At 62.6% G+C, this 24,489-nt stretch overlaps 3 protein-coding genes across 3 annotated transcripts in view; 1 reads left to right on the top strand and 2 right to left on the bottom strand.

The window, feature by feature from the left end:
- Positions 1–19,353, bottom strand: part of THAP7 (THAP domain containing 7) — a 24,710-nt gene extending 5,357 nt beyond the window's left edge. Inside the window, exon 1 of the mRNA XM_074166997.1 lies at positions 19,336–19,353. The gene's annotated coding sequence lies outside the window, so the exon portion shown is untranslated. The remainder of the gene's footprint in view (positions 1–19,335) is intronic.
- Positions 16,417–19,442, top strand: LOC141477760 (zinc finger and BTB domain-containing protein 45-like). Its single transcript, XM_074166996.1, has 2 exons — positions 16,417–17,389; positions 19,045–19,442. The coding sequence occupies exons 1-2, from the start codon at positions 16,417–16,419 to the stop codon at positions 19,440–19,442; spliced, it is 1,371 nt and encodes a 456-aa protein (XP_074023097.1).
- Positions 19,443–21,423: 1,981 nt separating this feature from the next.
- Positions 21,424–24,156, bottom strand: LOC141477755 (uncharacterized). The gene is made up of 4 exons (XM_074166990.1): positions 24,090–24,156; positions 23,062–23,144; positions 22,228–22,285; positions 21,424–22,007 (listed from the first exon to the last, which is right to left on the bottom strand). Exons 1-4 carry the CDS (start codon positions 24,154–24,156, stop codon positions 21,424–21,426), a joined length of 792 nt encoding a protein of 263 aa, XP_074023091.1.
- Positions 24,157–24,489: the final 333 nt, after the last annotated feature.

The raw sequence follows: 24,489 nt of genomic DNA, 5'->3' as shown, positions 1-24,489 counted from the left end.
CCCGCCTTCCACTTCCGCCTCAGCTCTCGCGAGAACTCGCCAGATCCCGCGAGACTCCCGCCCCTCGCGAGAAACGCCCCGCCCCGCCCCTTCCCCTCCTCTCATTGGCTGCGCCGACGACGAGACGCACACACACGCACGCGCACACCCCCCCCCGCCTCCTGCGCCTTCATTTGCATGCCGCGCCGCCATTGGACAGAACCGCCCCGCCCTTTTCCTTTTTAGCCGTACGCGCCCCGCCCCTTCCATTCGCCCCCTCTCATTGGCTGCGCTCTCCCGCCGCGCCCCGCCCCTTTCTCCTCGCCTCCTTCATTTGCATGGCGCGCCGCCATTGGTCAGGATCAACCCGTCCCCGTCCTTATTAGCTATGCAAGCCCCGCCCTCTCGCCTGCGGGCTTTTCAAGGACCCCCCCCCGACCAGGGTTTTGTCGGTTTCCAGGCACCCCCATAGAGCCACTTGTATAAAGAGGTTTGGGGTGGGTTGAGCCACCCCCCACCCCAAATTGGAGTTAAAAGGGTTTCAAGCCCCCCCTCCCCCCCCGATCTTTCTGGGGTGTTTCAAGGCTCCCCTTGACCAGGTTTTGGGGTGTCTCAAGCCTCTCCCCCCCATAGAGCCACTGTATAAGGGTCTGGGGCCGCTGGGGGTGGGGGGGGGGTTAGACTCCACCACTACCACAAATTGGGGTAAAAAGGGTTTCAAGTCCCCCCCCCAATGGTTCTGGGGGGTTTCAAGGCCCCTCTGACCAGGTTTTGGGGTGTCTCAAGCCCCTCTTCCCCCCCATAGGGCCACTGTATAAGGGGCTGGGGGGAATTGAGACACCCCACCCCTCTACACAAATTGGGTTAAAAAGGGTTTCAAGCCTCCCCCCCCCCCGAGTTTTTGAAGTGTTTCAAGGCCCGCCTCCCTCCCTCCCTCCATAGGGCCGTTGCAGAAGGTTTGGGGGGAGGTTGAGACTTCCCCAATTGGAGTAAAGAGGGTTTCGAGGTCCCCTCGACAAGGTTTTGGGGTGTTTCAAGTCCACCCCTCCCCCATATTGTTTTGGGGACATTTTCAAGCCTCCTCCCAGCAGGGGCTTTGGGGGGGGCGGGGGGCTGAACCTCCCCTTTGTTGCAGCTCCCCCCCCCCCCGGGGTCCCTCAGGGCCACTCAGGGGTGGATCCATCTTCAAGGCACTTTAATGAGTATGGACAAGCCCCACCTCCAACAAGTCCCACCCCCAACAAGCTCTGCCCCCAAATAAGCCCCACCTCCAAATAAGCCCTACCCCTACTGCTGGAGGGGGGGTGCGTGCCTGGGGGGCAGTTTTTAGGGGCTCTTTGGGCCCAAAAGCCCTTTCAGGGCTGGTCCCCAGGGGCAGTTTCAAGGGTCCCCCCCCAGATTGAGGTCGGTTTCGAGGGTCCCCACCAGAGTGAGGTCGGTTTCGAGGGTCTCCCTCAGAGTGATGTCGGTTTCCAGGACCCCTCCAGGACCAGCAGCTTTTGGGAGGGGCTCCTTGGGGACAGTTTCAAGGCCCCCCCTGGCGCTGGGAGTGGTTTCGAGGGGCTCCCCGAGGTCCCAGGGTGGGGACCCGCTGTCCTCACTGTCCTCGCTGTCCTCGCTGTCCTCGTCCTCCTCCCGCAGCATGCGGCGAACCGTGCGGGACAGCGTCAGCGGGTCACACCTTGGGGGAAGGGGGGGGCAGTGAGGAGTTGGGGGGACCCCAGACCCCCCTCCAGTATCCCATAATCACCCAATAATCCCCCATACAGACCCCACTATCCCATAATGCCCCACAAAGTCCCCCATATAGCCCCCCACTATCCCATAATACCTCACACAGTCCCCCATATAGCCCCCCACTATCCCATAATGCCCCACACAGCCCTCCATATAGCCCCACATTTTCCCATAATGCCCCCAGAGCCCCCCCCAGACCCCCACTATCCCATAATGCCCCACACAGCCCCCCATACAGCCCCACACTTTCCCATAATGCTTCACACAGCCCCCCCCGAACCACCCACTATCCCCTAATGCCCCACACAGCCCCCCAGACCCCCAAACTATCCCATAATGCCCCACACAGCCCCCCCATATAGCCCCCCACTATCCCATAATGCCCCACACAGCCCTCCATATAGCCCCCCACTATCCCATAATGCCCCACACAGCACCCCCTGACCCCCCCACTATCCCATAATACCCCACACAGCCCCCCCGGAGCCCCCCACTATCCCATAATGCCCCATACAGCCCCCCCCAGGCCCCCACTATCCCATAATGCCCCATACAGCCCCTCCCAGGCCCCCACTTTCCCATAATGCCCCACGCAGCCCCCCCCAGACCCCCACTATCCCATAATGCCCCTGTCCCCGTACAGTCATGTCCCCCCCCCCAGACCTATAGGGAGCTATGGGGGCTATAGGGAGCCCATAGGGGTCTATAGTGGCCCATAGGGTGCTATAGGTGCCTATAGGGGGCTATAAGGAGCCCACAGGGTGCTATAGGGAGCCCATAGGGGGCTATAGGGGCCAATAGGGTGCTATAGGTGCCCGTAGGTAGCTATAAGGAGCCCACAGGGTGCCATAGAGCCCCATAGGGGTCTATAGGGAGCCCATAGGTGGCTATAGGGACCTATAGGGTGCTATAGGGATCCCATGATGTGCTATGGGGAGCCCATAGGGGGTCTTTAGGGAGGCCATAGGGGTCTATAGGTGCCCATAGGGGTCTATAGGGTTCCATAGAGTGCTATAGGGGCCCATAGGGGTCTATTGGGAGCCCATAAGGTGCTAAAAGGAGCCCATAGGGGTCTATAGGGTCCCATAGGGGGCTATGGGAGCCCATAGTGGTTTATAGGGAGCCCATAAGGGTGCTATAGGTGCCCATAGTGGGCTATAAGGAGCCCATGGGGGTCTATAGAGTCCCATAGGGTGCTATAGGGAGCCCATAAGGGTCTATTGGGAACCCATAGTGGGCTATAGGGGCCCATAGGGGTCTATGGTGTCTATAGGGTCCCATAGGAAGCTATAGGTGCCCACAGGGTGCTATAGGTGCCATCCCCACCTGAGGCGCGCCCGCAGAGCAGCCACGTGGCGAGCGGTGGCCGCTGCCCCGTCCCCGACGTCCTCCAGCGCCCGGCGCAGGTGGTGGCCCTGGGCCTGGGCACGGGCCGTCCCCGCAGCCACCGCGGCCACCCGCTCCCCCAGAGCCCGCCCCGCCGCCACGCTGGCCTGCGCCTGCAGGGACACGGGACACACGGTGTGGGGACATGGGACACGTGGCATGGGGACATGGGACACGGGATACACAGCATGAGGACATGGGACATGCGGCGTGGGGACACGGTACACGCAACATGGGGACGTGGGACACGCAACGTGGGGACGTGGGGACACAGGATACACAGCATGAGGACATGGGACACGCGGCGTGGGGACATGGGACATGCAGCATGGGGATGTGGGGACATGGGACACGCAACATGGGGACATGGGACACGCAACATGGGAACATGAGACATGCGGCATGGGGACATGGGACATGGGCCACACAGCATGGGGACATGGGACATGCGGCATGGGGACATGGGATACACAGCGTGAGGACACAGGACACACGGCGTGGGGACATGGGACATGCAGCATGGGGACATGGGACACGGGACACACGGCATGGGGACATGGGACACACGGCATGGGGATATGGGACATGGGACATGCAGCATGGGGACATGGGACACATGGCATGGGGACACGGGACACATGGCATAGGGACATGGGACACTGGACACACGGTGTGGGGACATGGGGACATGGGACATGCGGTGTGGGGACATGGGGGCACAGGACACATGGCATGGGGACACGGGACACGTGGTGTGGGGACATGGGACACATGGCATAGGGACATGGGACATGCGATGTGGGGACATGGGACATGGGACATGGGATACACAGCATGAGGACATGGGACACGCGGCGTGGGGACATGGGGACATGGGACATGCGGTGTGGGGACGTGGGGACACAGGACACATGGCGTGGGGACACAGGGCATGCGGCGTGGGTACATGGGACAAGCAGCGTGGGGACATGGGACACGGTGTGGGGACATGGGACATGGGGACATGCAGCGTGGGAACGGGGAGAGATGGGGACACACAACACATGGCGTGGGGACGGGGGACATAGGGACATGTGACACATGGCATGGGGATGTGGGGACACGGGGACAGGGGGTGTGAGGACCTGGGACACACTTTGTTGGGACATGGGGACACTGGGACATGGGGACACATGGCGTGGGGACATCAGGGCACTGGGACATGGGGACACTGGGACATGGGGACATGGGGACATGTGACACATGATGTGGGGATGTGGGGACATGGGGACACGGGGTATGAGGACCTGGGACACACTTTGTTGGGACATGGGGACATGGGGCGTGGGGACACAGGGTCATGGGACATGGGGATTTGGGGACACTGGGACATGGGGACATGGGGACACGTGGTGTGTGGACCTGGGACACGCGGTGTGGGGACATGGGGACACATGGCATGGGGACATCAGGGCACTGGGACACAGGGACCGGGGACACGCGGTGTGGGGACATGGGGACACACGGCATGGGAACGGGGAGACATGGGGACACTCAATACATGGCATGGGGACAGGGGACATGGGGACATGTGACACATGGCGTGGGGATGTGGGGGCACGGGGACACGGCGTGGGGATATCGGGGCACTGGAACATGGGGACACAGGGATACAGGGACACAGGGACGTGGGACATGGGGACACGTGGTGTGAGGACCTGGGACACACGGTGTGGGGACATGGGTCACGAGACATGGGACACGTGGCGTGGGGACATGGGGACACGGGAGAGGCAACACGCGGTGTGGGGACGTGGGACGTGGTGTGGGGAGGTGGGGAAATGGGGGCACGAGGACAGGGGACATGGGGACATGGGGCATGGGGACGTGGGGATACAGGGACACAGGGTGACACGGGGTGACATAGGGTGACCCACCTCCGCACCACCCTCCCCCACACATGGCCAGGGACCCCATGGGAGCCACCCGTGATGTCACCCACCTCCCCCTCCATGATGTCACCCACCTCCCCTCCACGATGTCACACCCCCCTCCACGATGTCACACCCCCCTCCATGATGTCACCCTCCCCCTCCATGATGTCACACCCCCCTCCATGACGTCACCCACCCCCCTCCATGATGTCACCCACCTCCCCTCCACGATGTCACACCCCCCTCCACGATGTCACCCCCCCCTCCATGATGTCACCCTCCCCCTCCATGACGTCACACCCCCCTCCATGACGTCACCCGCCTCCCCTCCATGATGTCACCCTCCCCCTCCATGATGTCATACCCCCCTCCATGATGTCACCCTCCCCCTCCACGATGTCACACCCCCCCTCAATGATGTCACACCCCCCCTCCATGACGTCACACCTCCCCTCCATGACATCACCCACCCCCCTTCATGATGTCACACCCCCTCTTCACGATGTCACACCCCCCCTCCATGATGTCACCCACCCCCCTCCATGATGTCACTCACCTCCCCCTCCATGATGTCACCCACCTCCCCTCCACGATGTCACACCCCCCCTCCATGATGTCACACCCCCCCCCATGATGTCACCACCCCCCCCCCCCGGTGACGTCCCGGGTGCTGTCCCCCCACCTGCAGGCGGTAGCGCTCCCCCCGCAGCCGCTGCTCCTCCGCCTCCGCCAGCAGCACCCGCAGCCGCCGTCCCGAGGCCCGTGACGCCCGTCTCAGCGCCGCCCGCGCCCTGCGCCCCCCACGACCCCCGTCACGCGCGGGGACACCGCGACAGACCCCTTGGGACCACCCCAGGATCATCTTGGGCCACCCTTCGGCTACCAGAAACCACCCTGAGGCCACCCTGGGACCATCTAGGACCACCCTGGTGCCACCCAAGACCACAGACCACCCTGGGACCACCTTGCCCCCCCCAAGATCACCCTGAGCCACCCAAACCCACCCTGGAGCCAGCCTGGGACCACCTAGGACCACCCTGGGACCACCTTGGCCCACCCAAGTCCACCCTGGGACACCCTGGAACCACCCAAGACCACCCTGAAGCCATCTTGGACCACCTTGGGACCACCTTGCCCCCCCCAAGATCACCCCGGGCCACCCAAACCCACCCTGGAGCCAGCCTGGGACCATCCAGGACCACTCTGGGCCACCCTGGGAACCACCCAAGACCATCCAGGACCATCCAGGTGCCACCCAAGACCACCCTGAAGCCATCTTGGACCACCTTGGGACCACCTTGCTCCCCCCAAGATCACTCTGGGCCACCCAAGACCACCCTGGGATCCTCCCCCAAGCCCACCCAATCCCACCCTGGGACCACCCTGGGACCATCTAGAACCACCCTGGGCCACCCGAGACCACCCTGGAACCACCCTGGAGCACCCTGGGTGCCTCCCTGGGACCATCCTGGGACCCTCTAGGACCACCCAAGACCATCCAAGACCACCCTGGTGCCACCCAAGGTCATCCTGAAACCATCTTGGACCATCCTGGGACCACCTGGCTCCCCCCCAGGATCACCCTGGGCCACCCAAACCCACCCTGGGACCACCCTGGGACCACTATGCCCCCCCCCCCTCCTCCTCAAGCCCACCCCGGGCCCCCCGGGTGCCCCCTGGTCCCTGTTGATGCCCCCCTCCTCACCCAGCCTCGCGCCGCAGCAGCTCCTGGAGGTGTTGGCACCGTGCGCGCAGGGCGGCCTCGGGGGGCCCGGGGGGCACCCATGGGTGCTGCTGCAGCCGCCCCCGCAGCCCCCGCTGCTCCCGTTCCAGCCGGGCTCGTGCCCCCGCCGCCTCCCGTGCCCGCGCCCCCGCTGCCGCCAGCGCCCGCCGCAGCTCCTCCGCCTGCGCCCGCCACAACGTGGGTGCCCCACGTCCCCCTATACATCCCCCCATATGTCCGTGCCCCTCAACATGTCCCCCATACGTCTGTGCCCCCCACATCCCCCTCCACATCCCCCCATATATCTTCCCACACGTCTGTGCCCCCCGCATCCCCCCATATATCTGTGCCCCCCACATCTCCCCATACATCCCCCCCATACATCCTCCCATGTCTGTGCTCCCCACATCCCCCCCATACATCCTCCCATACACCTGTGCCCCCACGTCCCCCCATACATCCTCCCTATACATCCCCCCATACATCTGTGCCCCCCACACATCCTCCCAGATGTCTGTGCCCCCCCATCCCCTCTATACATCCCCCCACATCCCCCCATACGTCCTCCCATACATCTGTGCCCTCCACATCCCCCCTATACATCCCCCTGCATGTCTGTGCCTCCCACATCCCCCCCATACATCCTCCCATACATCTGTGCCCCCCACATGCCCCCACATCCCCCCATACGTCTGTACACCCCACATCCTCCCATACATCACCCCATACATCTGTGCCCCCCCCACATCCTCCCAGATGTCTGTGCTCCCCCATCCCCCCTATACATCCCCCCATACATCCCCCCATACAGCTGTGCCCCCCACACATCCTCCCAGATGTCTGTGCTCCCCCATCCCCCTATACATCCCCCCATACATCTGTGCCCCCCACACATCCTCCCAGATGTCTGTGCCCCCCCATCTCCTCTATACATCCCCCCACATCCTCCCTATACATCCTCCCATATGTCTGTGCCCCCCACATCCCCCCAAAATATCCTCCCATACATCCCCCCTATACATCCCCCTGGATGTCTGTGTCCCCCACATCCCCCCATATGTTCTCCCATACATCTGTGCCCCCCACATGCCCCCATACATCCCCCCTATACATCCTCCTATACGTCTGTGCCCCCCCCACTTCTTCCCCCCACCGTCTCCCTCCAGCTGACCCACGTCCCCCCACTGCTGCCCCCATGCCCCCCCATATGTTTCCCATAGTTACTCCCCATAGATCCCCCATAAGTCCCCCCATAAGTGCCCCCCTATGGATCCCATAGGTGCCTCCCACACCCCCTATACATCCTCCCATATGTGTGTGCTCCCCACATCCCCCCTCCAGTATCCCTCCAGCTGCCCCCATGCCCCCCATACACCCCCATAGGTGCCCCCCTTACCTCCTCCATACATCCCCCATAGATCCCCTCTAGGTGCCCCCCATAGTGCCCCCTATGGCCCCCATAGGTGCCTGACCTGGGCCTGCCGCTGGTGCAGGAGCTGCAGCAGCGCCCGGTTGTGTCCCCGCAGCTCCGTCAGTGCTGCCTGCAGCACCCCGGGGTCCCGGCCCCCCCTGCACCCATAGGCGCTATAGGGGGAGGGGGGGAACAGGGTGGGAGGGGAGAGACAGGGAGGGGGTATAGGGGGACACACCAAGGGGGGGGCTATAGGGGCTGTGCTGTGGGGGCTATAGGGGACACACCATGGGGCTATAGGGGACATACCATGGGGGCTATAGGGGACACACCTTGGGGGCTATAGGGGACACACTATAGGGGCTACAGGGGACACACCTTGGGGGCTATAGGGGACAGGCTGTGGGGGCTATAGGGGATGCACCATGGGGCTATAGGGGACATACCGTGGGGGCTATAGGGGACACACCTTGGGGGCTATAGGGGACATACCATGGGGGCTATAGGAGACAGGCTGTGGGAGCTATACGGGACAGACCATGGGGCTATAGGGGACAAGTTGTAGGGGCTATAGGGGACACACCTTGGGGGCTATAGGGGACAGGCTGTGGGGGCTATAGGGGATGCACCATGGGGCTATAGGGGACACACCTTGGGGGCTATAGGGGACCCATCATGGGGGCTATAAGGGTTGCCCTATAGGGGACATATAGAAGTCTGTGGGCGTGGCCAGGGAGTGGGCGTGGCCAGGGCAGGGCAAGCACTCACGTGGGGCTGGGTGGGCGGGGCACGTGGGCAGCGACGTCATCGCGCTCCTGCTCCGCCCACCGCCGGGCATGATGGGCTGCTGCCACTGCCTGGGGGCGGGGCCAGCATGGACACGCCCTCCCCGGGGACCCCCGCTCACCACAGCCCAGAGCCCCGCCCACCACCCTAGAGCCCCTCCCCCTGACCCATAGCCCCACCCCATTGTTCCTTAGCCCCGCCCACCGCCCCTATAGCCCAACCCATTGATGCTTAGGCCCCACCCCTACCCCACAGTCCTGCCCCATGTCCATTAGTCCCGCCCCCGGCACGCTTAGCCCCGCCCCCGAGGTAGATAAGCCCCGCCCAAAGCCTTTAGCCACGCCCCATCGCCATTAGCCCCGCCCCCGACTTCTAATATCTGCCCATCTGTCCAGTAGCCCTGCCCCTGGCACCCTTAGCTCCGCCCCCGAGGTAGCTTAGCCCCGCCTCAAAGCCTTTAGCCCCACCCCCGAGTCCTGTGGCCCCGCCCCTTGCTGTAGCCTCGCCCACCTGCCTCAGCCGCTCCAGCTCCGCCTCCCGGACGCGTCGCTGTGACTCCGCCTCCTGTGCCCGGAGCTCCGCCCCTGCCCGCGCTGCCCGCGCCGCCTCCAGCTCCGCCCACAGCAGCTCCCCTGCCTCCTGGGGGGCGGGGCTGTGTGAGGCCACGCCCACCCAGCCATCAGGCCCCGCCCCCACCCACATGGGCTGAAGCCCCGCCCACCCTCTCGATGCCCCACCCACTCTCCTAAGGCCCCGCCCTCTCTCAGCCCCCACCCCCTACTTGGCTCCGCCCACCTGCTGCTGACGTAGACGCTCACAGGCCCGGTCACGTGCCCGACAGGCTCCGCCCATCCGGGCCTGGGCTCCACCCACCGCGATCTCCAGCGCCCGCAGGGCCCCGCCCGCCGCCAGGCTCCGCCCCCTTTCCTGTGCCAGGCTCCGCCCCAGCGCTGCCACCTGCCGGGGGCGGGGCCAGGATGTGAGTGACAGCCCCACATCCCGCCCATCAGGGTGATTGACACCCCCACATCCCGCCCACCAGGGTGACGGACAGCCCCATGTCCTGCCCACCACGGTGATGGACAGCCCCATGTCCCACCCCCCGGGGTGACGGACAGCCCCACATCCCGCCCACCATGGTGATGGACAGCCCCGTGTCCCACCCTCCGGGGTGATGGACAGCCCATGTCCCGCCCCCTGGGGTGATGGACACCCCCATGTCCCGCCCACCAGGGTGATTGACAGCCCCATGTCCCACCCACCAGGGTGATTGACAGCCCCATGTCCCACCCACCAGGGTGATTGACAGCCCCATGTCCCACCCACCAGGGTGATTGACAGCCCCATGTCCCACCCCCCGGAGTGATTGACAGCCCCATGTCCCGCCCCCTTGTATAACTGACAGCCATGGAGAGAGGGGAGGGGCTTGGCATTGACTGACAGCTGCTGGCCACGCCCCTCCCCACCGAGGCCCCGCCCACCTGGTTGCTGAGGTCTCGGAGCTCCTCCTCCAGCTGCCGGCGCTGCTGGGCCTGGGGGGGGATGGGGACAAGGGGGGTGGCAGCGTGGGGGACCCAGGAGCCCGGGGGGGGACCCAGTCGTCCACGTGGACCCTGCCCCATCCCCCCCCTCTCCCCGAACTCCCTTGGGACCCAGGCGTCAGGGGGGGACCCAGGCATCCAGGGGGGACCCAGGTGTTTGGGGTCCACCCCTTAAATTCCCACGGGGGTTGGGGGACACCTGGGTCCCCTGGAGGAGGGGGGAGGGGGGAGGGGGTGCCCGGCCACCCGGGTCCCTTCCCACGGTGTGGGGGAGGGGACCTCCTGAAGGCCCGGGTTCCCTTTCCCCGCCCCGTGCCCTAATTCCAGTCCAAGGGCTGGACTGGGGCCAGTGGGGCCGGGGGAGGGGGCGCCTGGACGCCTGGGTCCCCCAGCCAAGGTGGGGGGATTAGGGGGAGGGCAGGGAGCCCAGACGCCTGGGTCCCCTGGGTGGGGGCATCCCTCACTCCCCCCCCCAGACCTCTGGGTCCCCCCCAGATGCCTGAGTCCCCCCCCAAAGCCTGGGTCCCCCCCCGGAGGATTAAGTCCCCCCCAAAGCCTGGGTGTCCCCCCCCCGGAGGACTGGGTCCCACTCACCTGCGCCAGCCTGGTGGGGCCACATTGTCCCCTGTCCCCCTCGTCCACCATGGCACCAGCTGGGGGGGACACAACAGAGACCCTGGGGAGACCCTACAATAACAGCCCCCCCTCCCCAAGGAGCGGCAGCCCGGACGCCTGGGTCCCTTTGATGGGGGGGGACAGACGGGGTGGGGGCTGCCCAGACACCTGGGTCCCTTTGAGGGGGGGGGACAGACGGGGTGGGAGGTGCCCGGACGCCTGGGTCCCTTTGAGTGGGGCGGGGGGACAGATGGGGTGGGGGTTGCCCAAGACACCTGGGTCCCTCTGGGGGGGATGGGACACAGATGGGGTGGGGGCTCCCGGATGCCTGGGTCCCTTTGAGGGGGGGTGACACGGATGGGGTGGGGGTTCCTGGACACCTAGGTCCCCTCACCTGCTGCGGGTCCGTCCCTGCGATGCCGAGCCCGTGGGACCCAGGCATCCGGCGGGGGGGAGGGGGGGGGAGGAGGGGCGGGAACACCCTCTGCCACCCAGGCCACGGGCACAGGAGGGACCCAGGCGTCCGGGCACCTCCTCCTCCCCCCCCCAGGCTCTACCCACGGGGCCCAGGGCCCGCCCACCCCTCAGGGCACCCAGATGTCCGGGGACATCAGTTCAGCTCCACCAGCTCCAAGCCTTGGGTGCCACCACCCGCCCCAACCCTTGGGTGCCACCACCCGCCCTCGCCCCAGGGACCCAGGCATCTGGGGCACCTCCCTGAGGAACCCAGGTGTCCATGTCACCTCCCTGAGGGACCCAGGCATGCGTGGCACCTCCCCAGGGCACCCAAGCATTTGGACACCCCCCCAAGGGACATAGGTGTTGGGATAATTCCCTGGATGGTGGGAATCACAGTGATGTCATCGCGCCATCTGTGATGTCGCACCATCGCCTGAGACGTCAGCCATCGCCTGTGATGTCACGGTGCCGCCTGTGATGTCACGGTGCCACCTGTGATGTCACAGTGCCAGCTGGGGTGCCATAGAGGGAAAGCCCAGGTAGGGAGGGGCCAGGGGGAAGGGTGTGGGAGCAGCTGTGATGTCACAGGGGTGACATCACAGGGAGTGGGAGGGCAAAGTGATGATGTCACACACTGACCAACACCCTCAGGGGGGCTGGTGGGGGCAGGGGTGGGGAGCAGAGTGACCTTTGTGGTGGCCCCACAGCTGCACCAAGGGGTCATCGGGTCATACAAATGGCCGTCCCTGAGGTCATCTGTGCAGAGTGACGTCATCATGGGTCAAAATGGAGAAACATGGAGTGACACGAGGCAACACAGGTCAACATGGGTCAACAGGGATCGACACGGGTCGACACGGGTCGACACGGGTTATTGCAAATCAACACGGGTCAACACATGGGTCAAAATGAAGAAACATGGAGTGACACACGTCAACACGGGTCAACACGGGTCAACATAGGTCAACATGGGTTATTGCAAATCAACATGGGTCAACACAGACTGACATGGGCCAACACATGGGTCAAAGTGGAGCACCAGAAAGTGACATGGGTCAACATGGACCGACATGGATCGACATGGGTCGACAACACAGACCAGGAGAGATCAGCACGTGTCAACATGGGTCCATGCAGAGCAACATGGGTCAAGTCAGCAGCAACACGGATCAGCACAGGTCAACATGGGTCAACATGGATCAACGTGGGTCAACATGGACCAAGAAACATGGGTGAACATGGGTGAATACAGACTGATGTCGGTCAACACGGACTGACATGGGCCAACACGGGTCAAAAAATGGGTCACCACAGATCAACATTGGATCAACATGGGTCAACACAGATTGAAATGGGTCAACATGGATCAGCACAGGTCTACGTGGGTCAAAATGGAGCACTGCAGCATGACATGGGTCAACATGGATCAACATGGATCAGTACAGAGCAACATGGGTCAACACAGGTTAACACAGATCAGTCAACAAGGTTCAATACCGCATCAACATGGGTCAACACAGATTGACATGGGTTAAGAGAGGTCTACATGGATCAATGTGAGTCAACATATGGGGCAACATGGGTGAAGAAACATGGGTCAATACAGACTGACATGGGTCAACATGGGTCAATATGGGCCAACGCAGGTTGACATGGGCCAACACGGGTCAACATGGGCCAACATGGGCCAACCAACATGGATCAATATGGGCCAATGCAGGTCAACATGGGCCAACACGGGTGAATATGGGGCACCATGGGTGAAGAAACATGGGTCAACGCAGACTGACATGGGCCAACATGGGTCAATATGGGGTACCATGTGTGAAGAAACATGGGTCAATGTAGACTGACATGGGCCGACACGGGCCAACACGGGTCACCATCAGCCAACATCACCCCATCACAGGGGACAGCCACAGGTACTGGGCGTACTGGGATCCCTGGGGGTGGTATGTAAGGGACCCCCTATAGACCCCATAGGGCCAGTTTGGACATATAGGGTCTATAGGGGATCCCAGAGCCCACAGAGATCCCTATAGGGGTCTATAGAGGGTGCAAGCCCTATAGGGAGAGGTCTATAGGGCACGAAGGCCCCTAAGGAGGCCTATAGGAGGACCAGGCTCTACAGGAATCCCTATGGGGCTCCATAGGGGATGCCAGACCTATGGGGAACCCCATGGGGATCTATAAGACAACCAGGGATCTATAGGGGAACCCAGCCCCTATGGGGATCCCTCTGGGGTCTATAGAGGATTGTGGCCCTATGGGAGTCGCTGTGGGAGTCTATAGGTAACTGCAGCCTTACGGGGGACCTATGGGGCTCTATAGGGGATCTGAGCCCTATGGGGGACTCTATGGAGGTCTATAGGGCTTCTGACCCTATGGGGGTTCCACTCTGGGTCTATAGGGGTCTGCAGCCATATAGGGGTCCCTATAGGGGTCTATTGGGATCCCAGCATGACAGGGGTCTCTTTGGGGTTCTATAGGGGATTGTAGCTGTATGGGGCCTCCTATGGGGGTCTATAGGGGACTGCAGCCCAATAAGGGTCTCAGTGGGGTCTGTAGGGGATCCTGGCTCTATGTGGGTCCCTATGGGGTCTATAGGGGACTGCAGTCCAGTGGGGGTGCTGATGAATGTCTGTAGGGACCCCATACCTATGGGGATCCCTATGGGTATAGGGTATTGTTGCACTATAGGGGTCTCTATGGGGGTCTACGGAGGAATCTGGTCCCAGAGGGGTCCCTATGGGGTCTATAGGGGTTCCCTATGGGGTCTATAGGGCATTGTAGCACTGTGGGGTCTATAGGGGTCCATAGGAACTCCCTATGGGGTCTGCAGGGCATTGTAGCATTATGGGGGTCCCTATGGGGGCCTATAGTGGCTCCCTATGGGGCCTATAGGGCATCGTAACTCTGTGGGGGCCTATAGGGGCTCCCTATAGGATCTATGGGGCACTGTAGGGCTGTGGAGGTCTATAGGGGCTCCCCATGGGGTCTATAGGCTATCATGGCACGATAGGAGTCCCTATGGGGGTCTATAGGGGTTCCCTATGAGGTCTATAGGGTATCATGGCACTATAGGGGCTCCCTACAGGGTCTATAGGGGTTCCCTATGGGGTCTATAGTGTACCATGGCACTATAGGGGTCCCCATGGGGTCTATAGGGTATCATGGCACTATAGGGGCTCCCTACGGGGTCTATAGGGGTTCTCTATGGGGTCTATAGGGTATCACGGCACTATAGGGGCTCCCTACGGGGTCTATAGGGGTTCCCTATGGGGTCTATAGGGTATCATGGCACTATAGGGGTCCCTGTGGGGGTCTATAGGGGTTCCCTATGGGATCTGTAGGGTATCATGGCACTATAGGGGCTCCCTACGGGGTCTGTAGGGGGTCTATAGTGTCCCCCGGTCCTCCGAGGGGGGTGGCTCCCTCCCCGTCTCTATGGTTGGGGGGGCGGCTAGAGGGCCGCGCCGCCTCCTCCTTCTCTATGATCCCTCCCGCCACTTCCGGTCCGTCCCCGGAAGTGACGCGTCCCGCAGCTGCCGGAAGTGGCGGCGGCGGCGGTTCCGGGTGTGGCGGGGCCGGCGGCGGTTCCGGGTGCGCAGAGGTGAGTGAGGCCCCGCCCCCCGCCCCGCCCCCCCCCCCCCCGCCCGCGGGGGTCCCTTTTGGGGGGGGGGGAGGGGGAGGGAGGGACAGGGCGCCTGTGTCCCCTGGGGGAGGTGGGGGGGGGTGTCCCCCCGGTGTCCCCACATCCCGGTGACGTCCCGCCGAGTGTCGCCGGGCCCTGTGAGGTGTCCCCGAGACACCCCCCCCCCCCCCCCCCCCCCCCCCGACGTCATGGGCGCGGTCCCCCCCCACCCGCTGACGTCACACGAGGTGTACCCCTCAACCCCTGGTGGCTTCTCCACCCCACCTCCATGTCCCCAGCCACGCGGTGACGCCCCAAAGGGTGTGCCCAGCCCCTTGTGATGTCACCTGAGGTGTCCCCAACCCCTGGTGACATCACAGTGGGTGTCCCCAACCCATGGTGACATCACACAGGGTGTCCCCAACCCCTGGTGACATCACATTGGGTGTCCCCAACCCATGGTGACATCACACTTTGATGTCCCCCACACCATGTTGATGTCCCCAATCCCTGGTGACATCATACATGGTGTCCCCAACCCCTGGTGACATCACAGTGGGTGTCCCCAGCTCATGGTGACATCACACAGGGTGTCCCCAACCCTTGGTGACATCACATTGGGTGTCCCCAACCCTGGTGATGCCCTGGTGGCATCCCCACACCATGTTGATGTCCCCAACCCCTGGTGACATCACACAGAGTGTCCCCAATCCCTGGTGACATCACAGTGGATGTCCCCAGCCTGTGGTGACATCACACAGGGTGTCTCCAACCCCTGGTGACACCCTGGTGGCATCTCCAGACCATGTTGATGTCCCCAGCTGCATCCTCAGCACCCCCTGGGGACATCCTCAGTGGTGTCCCATGATCCTGGTGATGTCCTGGTGCCTTCTCCACCCCACCTTGATGTCCCCAGCCCCTGGTGACACCCCATAGGGTCTTCCCAATGCCAGTGATGTCCCCTAAGTTGTCTCCACACCCTGTCAACGTCCCCAGCCATGCCATGATCCTGGTGACACCCTGGTGTCTTCTCCTGTCTGTCCCCACCTGTGTCCTTAACTCCCCAGAGATGTCCTCAGTGGTGTCCCTGGTGATGACATGGTGGCTTCTCCATACCACACTGACGTCCTCAGTCCCTGGTGACACCCCATACGATGTCCACAAACTCTCTTGCTCCTCCCTCAGGTGTCTCCAGACCTTGTGGTGGCCCCTGGTGGCCTGCGGTGGCCACCATGGCGGAGGCTGTCCACTACATCCATCTCCAGAACTTCAGCCGCTCCCTCTTGGAGACCCTCAATGGCCAACGCTTGGGTGGCCACTTCTGCGACGTCACCGTTCGCATCCGCGAGGCCACCCTTCGCGCCCACCGCTGCGTCCTGGCCGCCGGCAGCCCCTTCTTCCACGACAAGCTCCTCTTGGGTCACTCGGCCATCGAGGTGCCACCGGTTGTCCCCAGCGGCGCCGTGCGTCAGCTGGTGGAGTTCATGTACAGCGGGTGCCTGGTGGTGGCCCAGTCGGAAGCTCTCCAGATCCTCACGGCCGCCTCCATCCTCCAGATCAAAACCGTCATCGACGAGTGCACCCAGATCATCTCCCAGAGCCGGGGGCCCAAGGCCCTGCCCCCGGCCCCGCCCCGGCCCCGCCCGGACCCCGCCCCGGCCCCGCCCTGGCCATGCCCGGACCCCGCTCCGGCCGACACCCGTCACAAGCCACCGCCGGAGCCCGACCTCCGCTTTGGCCAACTAGACCCGGCGCCCACTTGCCACAGCCGGAAGCAACGACAACCGCTGCGGCTCCAGCTGCCGGTGAAGGAGGAGGAAGAGGAGGAGGAGGAGGAGGAGGAGGGGACGGCCACCGCGGCCACCGGGGACGAAGGCTTCGCCGCCCCCTCCTTCGTCACCGAGGAGCCACCCTTTTTTGGGGATGTCTTCGCCGACGCTTTCCTGCCCCCCTGGCCCGGGGAGGACGCGGGCGGTTTGGAGACGCCGGGGCGGGCGGCGGCGTTCGGGGCCAAGGTGACACCGGGTGGCTTCGTGCCACCGCCACCGCTCTACGAGGGGGGCGTGGAGGGCGGCGTCCCCACCGTCCCCGAGGTGGCCCAGGCCGGTCCCTCACGGTGTCCTGAGCCCTCCTACCAGTGCGGTCACTGCCAGAAGACCTTCAGCTCCCGCAAGAACTACACCAAACACATGTTCATCCACTCCGGTGAGAGGACACGGAGGGGACACGCGTGACAGGGCTCACCCGGCTCCCGTGGGTCCCTTGAGGGGATGGGGAGACGTTGGGGGACGTGGGAGTGGGGACACGTGGGGATGTTTGGATGGGGATGGTGACGGTGGTGACGTGGGGAGGGACAGGGAGGTGTGTCGCTCTGTGTCAGTCCGTGTTGACACATGTTCCTTTGTGTCGGTCCGTGTTGACACGCGTTGCTCCATGTGATCAAGGTTGACCTGTGTTCCTCTGTGTTGACCCGTGTCCATCAAGTGTTGACCCATGTCACTCCATGTCAATCCATGTCGACACATGTTCCTCTGTGTTGGTCCATGTTGACACACATTGCTCCATGTGATAAGGGTTGACCCATGTCACTCTGTGTTGACCCATGTCACTCCATGTCAATCCATGTTGACACATGTTCCTCTGTGTCGGTCCATGTTGACACGCGTTGCTCCCTGTGATCAGGGTTGACCTGTGTCCCTCTGTGTTGACCCGTGTCCATCAAGTGTTGACCCATGTCAGTCCATGTTGACACATGTTCTTCTGTGTTGGTCCATGTTGACACACGTTGCTCCATGATGATCAGTGTCACTCCGTGTTGACTCATGTTGACCCGTGTCACTACGTGGTGACCCACGTCAGTCTGTGTTGACCCATGCTGACCTAGTGTTGATCCATCTTTGTTGCCACATGTTGACGTGTGTTGATCCATGTTGGCCCATGTCGCTCTGAGGTGACCCATGTTGAGCCATTCTTGACCTGTGTTGACCCATGGTGACCTGTATTGACCCATGTTGAGCCATGTTGATCCATGTTGCTTTGTTACTCCATTGATCCATGTTGGTCTGCGTTGCTCCATGTTGACCTGTGTTGATCTGCTGTGACCCATGTTGACCCATGTTCACCTGTGGAACCATGTTGACCCGTGCCGCTCTGTGTTACTCCGTGTTGCTCCATGTTGACCCACACTGATCCATGTTGACCTGTACTGATCCACGTTGACCCGTACTGATCCACGTTGACCCACATTGGTCCACGTTGACCCATGTCAACCTGTGTTGCTCCATGTTGACCTGTATTCATCCATGTGGAACCATGTTGCTCCATGTTGACCTGTATTGATCCATGTTGACCTACACTGGTCCATGTTGACCCATGTCAACCTGTGTTGCTCTGTGTTGACCTGTATTCATCCGTGTTGACCTGTATTCATCCATGTTGACCCACATTGCTCCGTGTTGACCTGTATTGATCCATGTTGACCCACGTTGGTCCATGTTCACCCATGTCAACCTGTGTTGCTCCGTGTTGACCTGTATTCATCCATGTTGACCCATGTTGCTCCGTGTTGACCTGTATTGATCCATGTTGACCCATGTCAACCTGTGTTGCTCCATATTGCTCCATGTTGACCCATGTTGACCTGCATTGGTCCACGTTGACCTGTACTGATCCATGTTGACCCATGTCAACCTATGTTGTTCCATGTGGCTCCATATTGACCCACGTTAGTCTGTGTTGACCTTTATTGATCCATGTTGACCCATGTCAACCTGTGATGCTCCCTGTTGATCCATGTTGACCTGTGTTGATCCGTGTTGACCTGTACTGATCTGTGTTGACCCACGGCTGTCTCTCTGCAGGCGAGAAGCCCCACCAGTGCTCCATCTGCTGGCGCTCCTTCTCCCTCCGGGACTACCTGCTGAAGCACATGGTGACCCACACGGGCGTCCGCGCCTTCCAGTGCGGCGTCTGCTGCAAACGCTTCACCCAGAAGAGCTCCCTCAACGTCCACATGCGCACGCACCGCCCTGAGCGCTTCCAGTGCCGCCTCTGCACCAAGGGCTTCTCCCACCGCACCCTCCTCGAGCGTCACGCCGCTGCCACCCACCCCGGGCCACCGCCGGGGCCACCGCCCGGGCCACCGCCGCCACCACCGCCACCGCCGCCGCCACCGCCTGAAGCCGGGCTGGCAACCTGGCCAGGAACCGAGGCTGCGGGTGCCGGGGCTGCAGGTGCCGGCCCCACTCACACGGTGTGAGGATGTCCCCGGGTGGGGGTCCCTGTCACCCCCAAACTGCCCCGGGGGTGGGGGTTGGGGCTCCCCCGTGCCCCTGGGGCTGTTTGAGCACCCCAGGGGAGTCCTTGTCACCCCCAAACTGCCCCAGGGGTGGGTTTTGGGGCTCTCCCCTGCCCCCGGGGCTGTTTGAGCACCCCCAGGAGGAACCTGGAGGACTCTGACCCCACCCCAGCCATGGATTCGATGCCCTGGATGGACAGATGGGGGGACACGGGGTCTGTCCCTCTTGTCCCCTCCCGGTGACATGGTTTCCGTCCCCCCCAGAGCATGGTGGGGGGACGGTTAACGGACTCGGTGGCACCGGTGGGTGGTGAAAATCAACACATAGGTTTTAAGGACGGTTTTAGTGCCGTTATTGCGATTTTTCTCCCTAAAAATTTCACCCCCCCTTCTCACCGCTTGCCCACGTGGCATCTCCCTGACTGACTGGTGGGTGCCAACTGTGGGCACGTGGCCACCACAGAAGGGCCATGGTAGCCGTTGGCCACACGCTGGGACCTCTCTAAATCTTTGTGATGCAACGGGACCAAACTGTGTCCCTGTGGCCACCGTTAAAGGGCTGTGGTAGCCACTGGCCACTTCATGGGATCTCCCCAGGTCTTTGTGTTGACAATGGACACCAGTGGGGCCAACCCACATCTCTGTGGCCACCACACAAGGACTGTAGTAGCCATTGGCCAAGCCATGGGCCCTTCCCAAGTCTTTGATGGGCACCAAAAAGGCCAAACCACATCCCCGTGGCCACCACAGAAGGGCTGCGGTAGCCGTTGGCCACATCATGAGTCCTCCCCAAGTCTTTGTGTCCATGTTTGTCCCCAGTCCCGTGGCTTTGCCTCCCCGGGTTCCCCACAAGCCAACAATGGGCATTGATGGAGCCAAACTGTGTCCCCAGGGCCACCACAGAAGGGTCATGGAGTCACTGGCCACATCATGGGTCCCCCAAGTCATTTACATCGATGATGAGTACCAGTGGGCCAAGCCACGTCCCCATGGCCACCATGGAAGAGCCATAGCAACCACCGGCCATGTCATGGGTCCTCCATGAATCTTTCCATTGACAGTGTCCACCAGCAGGGCAAACCACATCCCCGTGGCCACCATGGAAAGGCTGTAGAAGCCACTGACCACATCATGGGTCCCCCATGAATGTTTCTGTTGACGTTGGCCAACACCAGGGCAAATCACATCCCCAGGGCCACCACAGAAGGGTTGTAGAAGCCACTGGCCATGTTACGTGGCCTCCATGAATCTTTCCATTGACAATGGCCACCAGCAGGGCAAACCATGTGGCCACCACAGAACGGCTATAGAAGCCACTGGCCATATCACAGGTCTTCCGTGACTCCTTCTGTTGATGATGGCCACCAGCAGGCCAAACCATGTCCCTGTGGCCACCACAGAAGGGCTGTAGCAGCCATTGACCACGTCGTGGGTCCTCCATGACTCTTTCTGTTGATGATGGCCACCAGCAGGGCAAGCCATGTGGCCACCGCAGAAGGGCTGTAGCAGCCACTGGCCATGTCAGGGGTCCTCCATAAATCTTTCCGTTCATGATGGCCACCAGCAGGGCAAACCATGTCCCCAGGGCCACCACGGAAGGGCTGTAGCAGCCGTTGACCACATCATGGGTGCTCCATGACTCTTTTGTTGACGATGGCCACCAGCAGGGCAAACCACATCCCTGTGGCCACCACAGAAGGGCTGCAGAAGCCATTGATCACGTCATGAGTCCTCTATGAATCTTTCTGTTGATGACAGCCACCAGCAGGGCAAATCATGTGGCTACCACACAAGGGTTGTAGAAGCCACTGGCCATGTTACGTGGCCTCCATGAATCTTCGCGTTGACGATGTCCACCAGCGGTGCAAACCACATCCCCAGGGCCACCATGGACACCACCATCTGCTCTGCCACCTCCTCCCCTCTTCTCTTGGGGAGCCCCTCAGAGCCCCCGCTGCATTGCCAGGTCCGGCCGGGGCCCTCGCTCAGCCGCGTGGAGGCGCCGGTGACGAGTGAGGTGGGAACCGCGGCTGAAGGTCTTGGAGCAGTCGGGACAGCAGTAGGGCTTCTCGCCGGTGTGGGTGCGTTGGTGCTCCAGGAGATGGGCGCTCTCGCCGAAGCGTTTGCCGCACTGGCCACACTGGAAGGGCTTCTGGCCACTGTGGAGCCGGCGGTGGCGGTTGAGGTTGGAGCTCCAGCCGAAACGTTTGCCGCAGGCGCCACACTGGTAGGGTTTCTCGCCGGTGTGGGTGCGCTGGTGCTGCAGGAGGTTGGAGTTCTGGGTGAAGCTCTTGGCGCAGGCCCCACACTTGTAGGGCTTCTCGCCCGTGTGGGTGCCCAAGTGTCGCATCAGGTGCGAGCTCTGCCCAAAGGCCTTGCCGCACTCGGTGCACTTGTAGGGTTTCCGGGTACCTGATGGGGACGTGGGGGGCAGTCCCCAAGGCCAGGCCAGCCCAGGTGACAGGGACAGCGGTGACGACGTCACCAGGCTCTCAGGGGTGTCTGACTCCAGGGACTTCACGGTGCCTGTGGGGACACGGAGATGGATGTCACCCTGCAGATCCTTAATTGCCCTCCCTGAGCTTTGTAATGACTCCCAGTATCCCAAACTGATCCCTGGAATTCCCAAATCACCCCCTCACTGCCCCCCTGGATCTCCCTAATTGCTTCCCAAGCCACCTGGTGCCCTCTCAGCCCCAAATCCCATGATGCTTTGTGGTGGCCCCCCCACCTTGGCTGGGCTCACCTTCGTGGGCGCTGGGTACCGTCCCCCCGTCCCCGTCACCGGGCGGCTCCTCCATGGCCTGTGGGGAGACACGGCAGGGGTGCAAGGGGTCAGCGCCCCCCCCCCCCCCCCCCAGAAGGGGTGGCACCCTCTGCCAGGGCTGGAGAGACTGGGGGGAGCCCTGGGGGGGGCACCTGGGAGGGGTCCTGGGGGAGGGTGGTCAGAGATGGAGGTGGGACAAGGTGGGGGGAGGGTCAAAAGGGAACACTATGGGGGGCATCAAGGGTGGGGGATCCCCGGAGCAGGAAGGGGGGACCCCAAAAGAGGTCAGCGTGGAGGGGAGGGGGACCAGGTGGCACCTGGGGATCTCTGGGGGGGGGTGTGAGTCCCAGCACCCAGAAAAGGGAAGGGCACCAGGGACGGGGGGGGGGGAGGGGCAACAGTGGCGGGGGGGTCGTCCCGTCCCCCCCCCCACCTCAGCGAAGCGCCGCGGAGCCAGCACCACCCCCCGCGCCCCCGGAAGCGCTCGGGCACCGCCAGGGGCCGCTCTGTGCCGCTCGGAGGACCGAGACTCGATGGTGTTCACCCCCCAACACTGGGGGGCTGGGGGGGGGGGGTCAATTTTCCCCATTTCGGCAGGTTTTTGCCCCATTTTGGGGCCTCGCTCCTTTGTCTCCCCCAAGGGCTGCGGAGGGGGCAGAGTGAAGGGGACAGAAACAGGGGGGTTCTGGGTCCCAGAGGCTGCAGGGGGGCATCCAGAGGAGAATTTGGGGACACAGACAAGGTGGGGGGGGAGTTCCTAGTGACAGATTTGGTGACACCCGGTGCACGAAGGTCTTACTGCAGTGGTGGCACTCCAGTGACACCGGGCTGGCGGCAGGTGGCATCGCGGGCACGGGGCGGTGGTGGCACCAGGGATGGTCGTGGGGGGTTGGGGGCTGTGAAGAGAGGGGAGAGTGAGGGGGGGCGGGGTGTGGGGACGGCGGGCACACGCGGAGGGACATGGGAGACACGTGGAGGGACACGCAGTGTGATGTGGGACACATGGAGGGACATGGGGACACAGGGAGGGAGGGACACGTGGTGTGACATAGGGGACACAGAGGGAATGGAGGACACGCAGAGGGACGTGAGGACATGGGAGGACACGTGGAGGGATGTGGGGGACATGGGGGGACACGCGGAGGGACATGTGGGACGCAGAGGGACGTGGGACACAGAGGGACATGAGGACATGGGGTGACACATGGACATGAGGACATGGGGGGACATGTGGTGTGACGTGGGGGACACATGAAGAGACGTGGGGGACATGAAGTGACACGGGGACAAGGGGGGACAGGATGTGGGAGACACACGGAGGGACATGAGGGATACACACAGAGGGACACACGATGTGACATGGGGGACGTGATGGGACAAGGGGAACACACAGACATGGGGACATTCAAAGTGACACAGGGACACACGTGGAGTGGCACGGGGGGACACACGTGGAGTGACATGGAGGACATCTGGAGTGAGATGGGGATGTGGGGGGACATGTGAAGGGACATGGGGACACGTGGAGGGACAGCGTGGGGACACGAGGGGACACCAGGGGATGTGGAGGGACCTGGGGACACACAGAGAGATGTGGTGGGGACAGAGGCAGATCCAGCAGGACACTGAGGGACATGGGGGGGACATGAGGTCACATGGGGGACACCGAGGGGGACCCAAGGACCTGGAGAGGACCCAGGGGACATTGAAGGACATGGAGGGGGACAGGAGAGGACTCGGGGGGGGGGGGACACGACACATGGGGGACACAGGAGGACCCAAGGAGACATGGGGGGACAGAGAGGGACATGGGGGGGACACGAGGTGACATGGGTACTCACCAGGGGGGACGTGGGGGGGATGCTGTCCCCAGGCCACCAGCGCCCAGGGGTCCTCGGCCAGGAACATGGTGCCTGCGGGGACACCACCATCAGCTAGTGCTCCCAGTAACCCCCAGTGCCCTCCCAGTAATGCTCCCAGTAACACCCAGTGCTCTCCCAGGACCTCTCCCCCAGGTGCTCCCAGTAACATCCCAGTGCTCCTGGTTTCCCCCAGCCAACCTTCCCAGTGCTCCCAGTAACTCTGCCCCGGGGCTCCTAGTGCTCCCGATAACACCCCTGCAGCACTCCCAGTAACACCCAGCAATCCCAGTAACCTCCCCAGCACTCCCAGTACCCTCCTAGCACCCCTCTGTGTCCACTCTCCTAGCCATCCCAGTCCTCCCAGTCCCCCTTTAGTGCT

The sequence above is a fragment of the Numenius arquata genome, unplaced genomic scaffold (assembly GCF_964106895.1).
Source record: "Numenius arquata unplaced genomic scaffold, bNumArq3.hap1.1 HAP1_SCAFFOLD_924, whole genome shotgun sequence".
NCBI classification, from domain to species: domain Eukaryota; kingdom Metazoa; phylum Chordata; class Aves; order Charadriiformes; family Scolopacidae; genus Numenius; species Numenius arquata.
This window is presented reverse-complemented; position numbering and strand designations above follow the sequence as displayed.

What these genes read in the sequence shown, in the direction of transcription:
- LOC141477760 (XM_074166996.1), top strand. Translation starts at nt 16,417, where the DNA reads ATGGCGGAGGCTGTCCACTACATCCATCTCCAGAACTTCAGCCGCTCC. An exon ending in ACACATGTTCATCCACTCCG is followed by an intron (nt 17,390 to 19,044) that starts GTGAGAGGACAC and finishes GTCTCTCTGCAG; the next exon opens with GCGAGAAGCCCCACCAGTGC.
- LOC141477755 (XM_074166990.1), bottom strand. Translation starts at nt 24,156, where the DNA reads ATGTTCCTGGCCGAGGACCCCTGGGCGCTGGTGGCCTGGGGACAGCAT. An exon ending in TCCCCCCCACGTCCCCCCTG is followed by an intron (nt 23,145 to 24,089) that starts GTGAGTACCCAT and finishes CTCTCTTCACAG; the next exon opens with CCCCCAACCCCCCACGACCA. An exon ending in GGTACCCAGCGCCCACGAAG is followed by an intron (nt 22,008 to 22,227) that starts GTGAGCCCAGCC and finishes GTGTCCCCACAG; the next exon opens with GCACCGTGAAGTCCCTGGAG.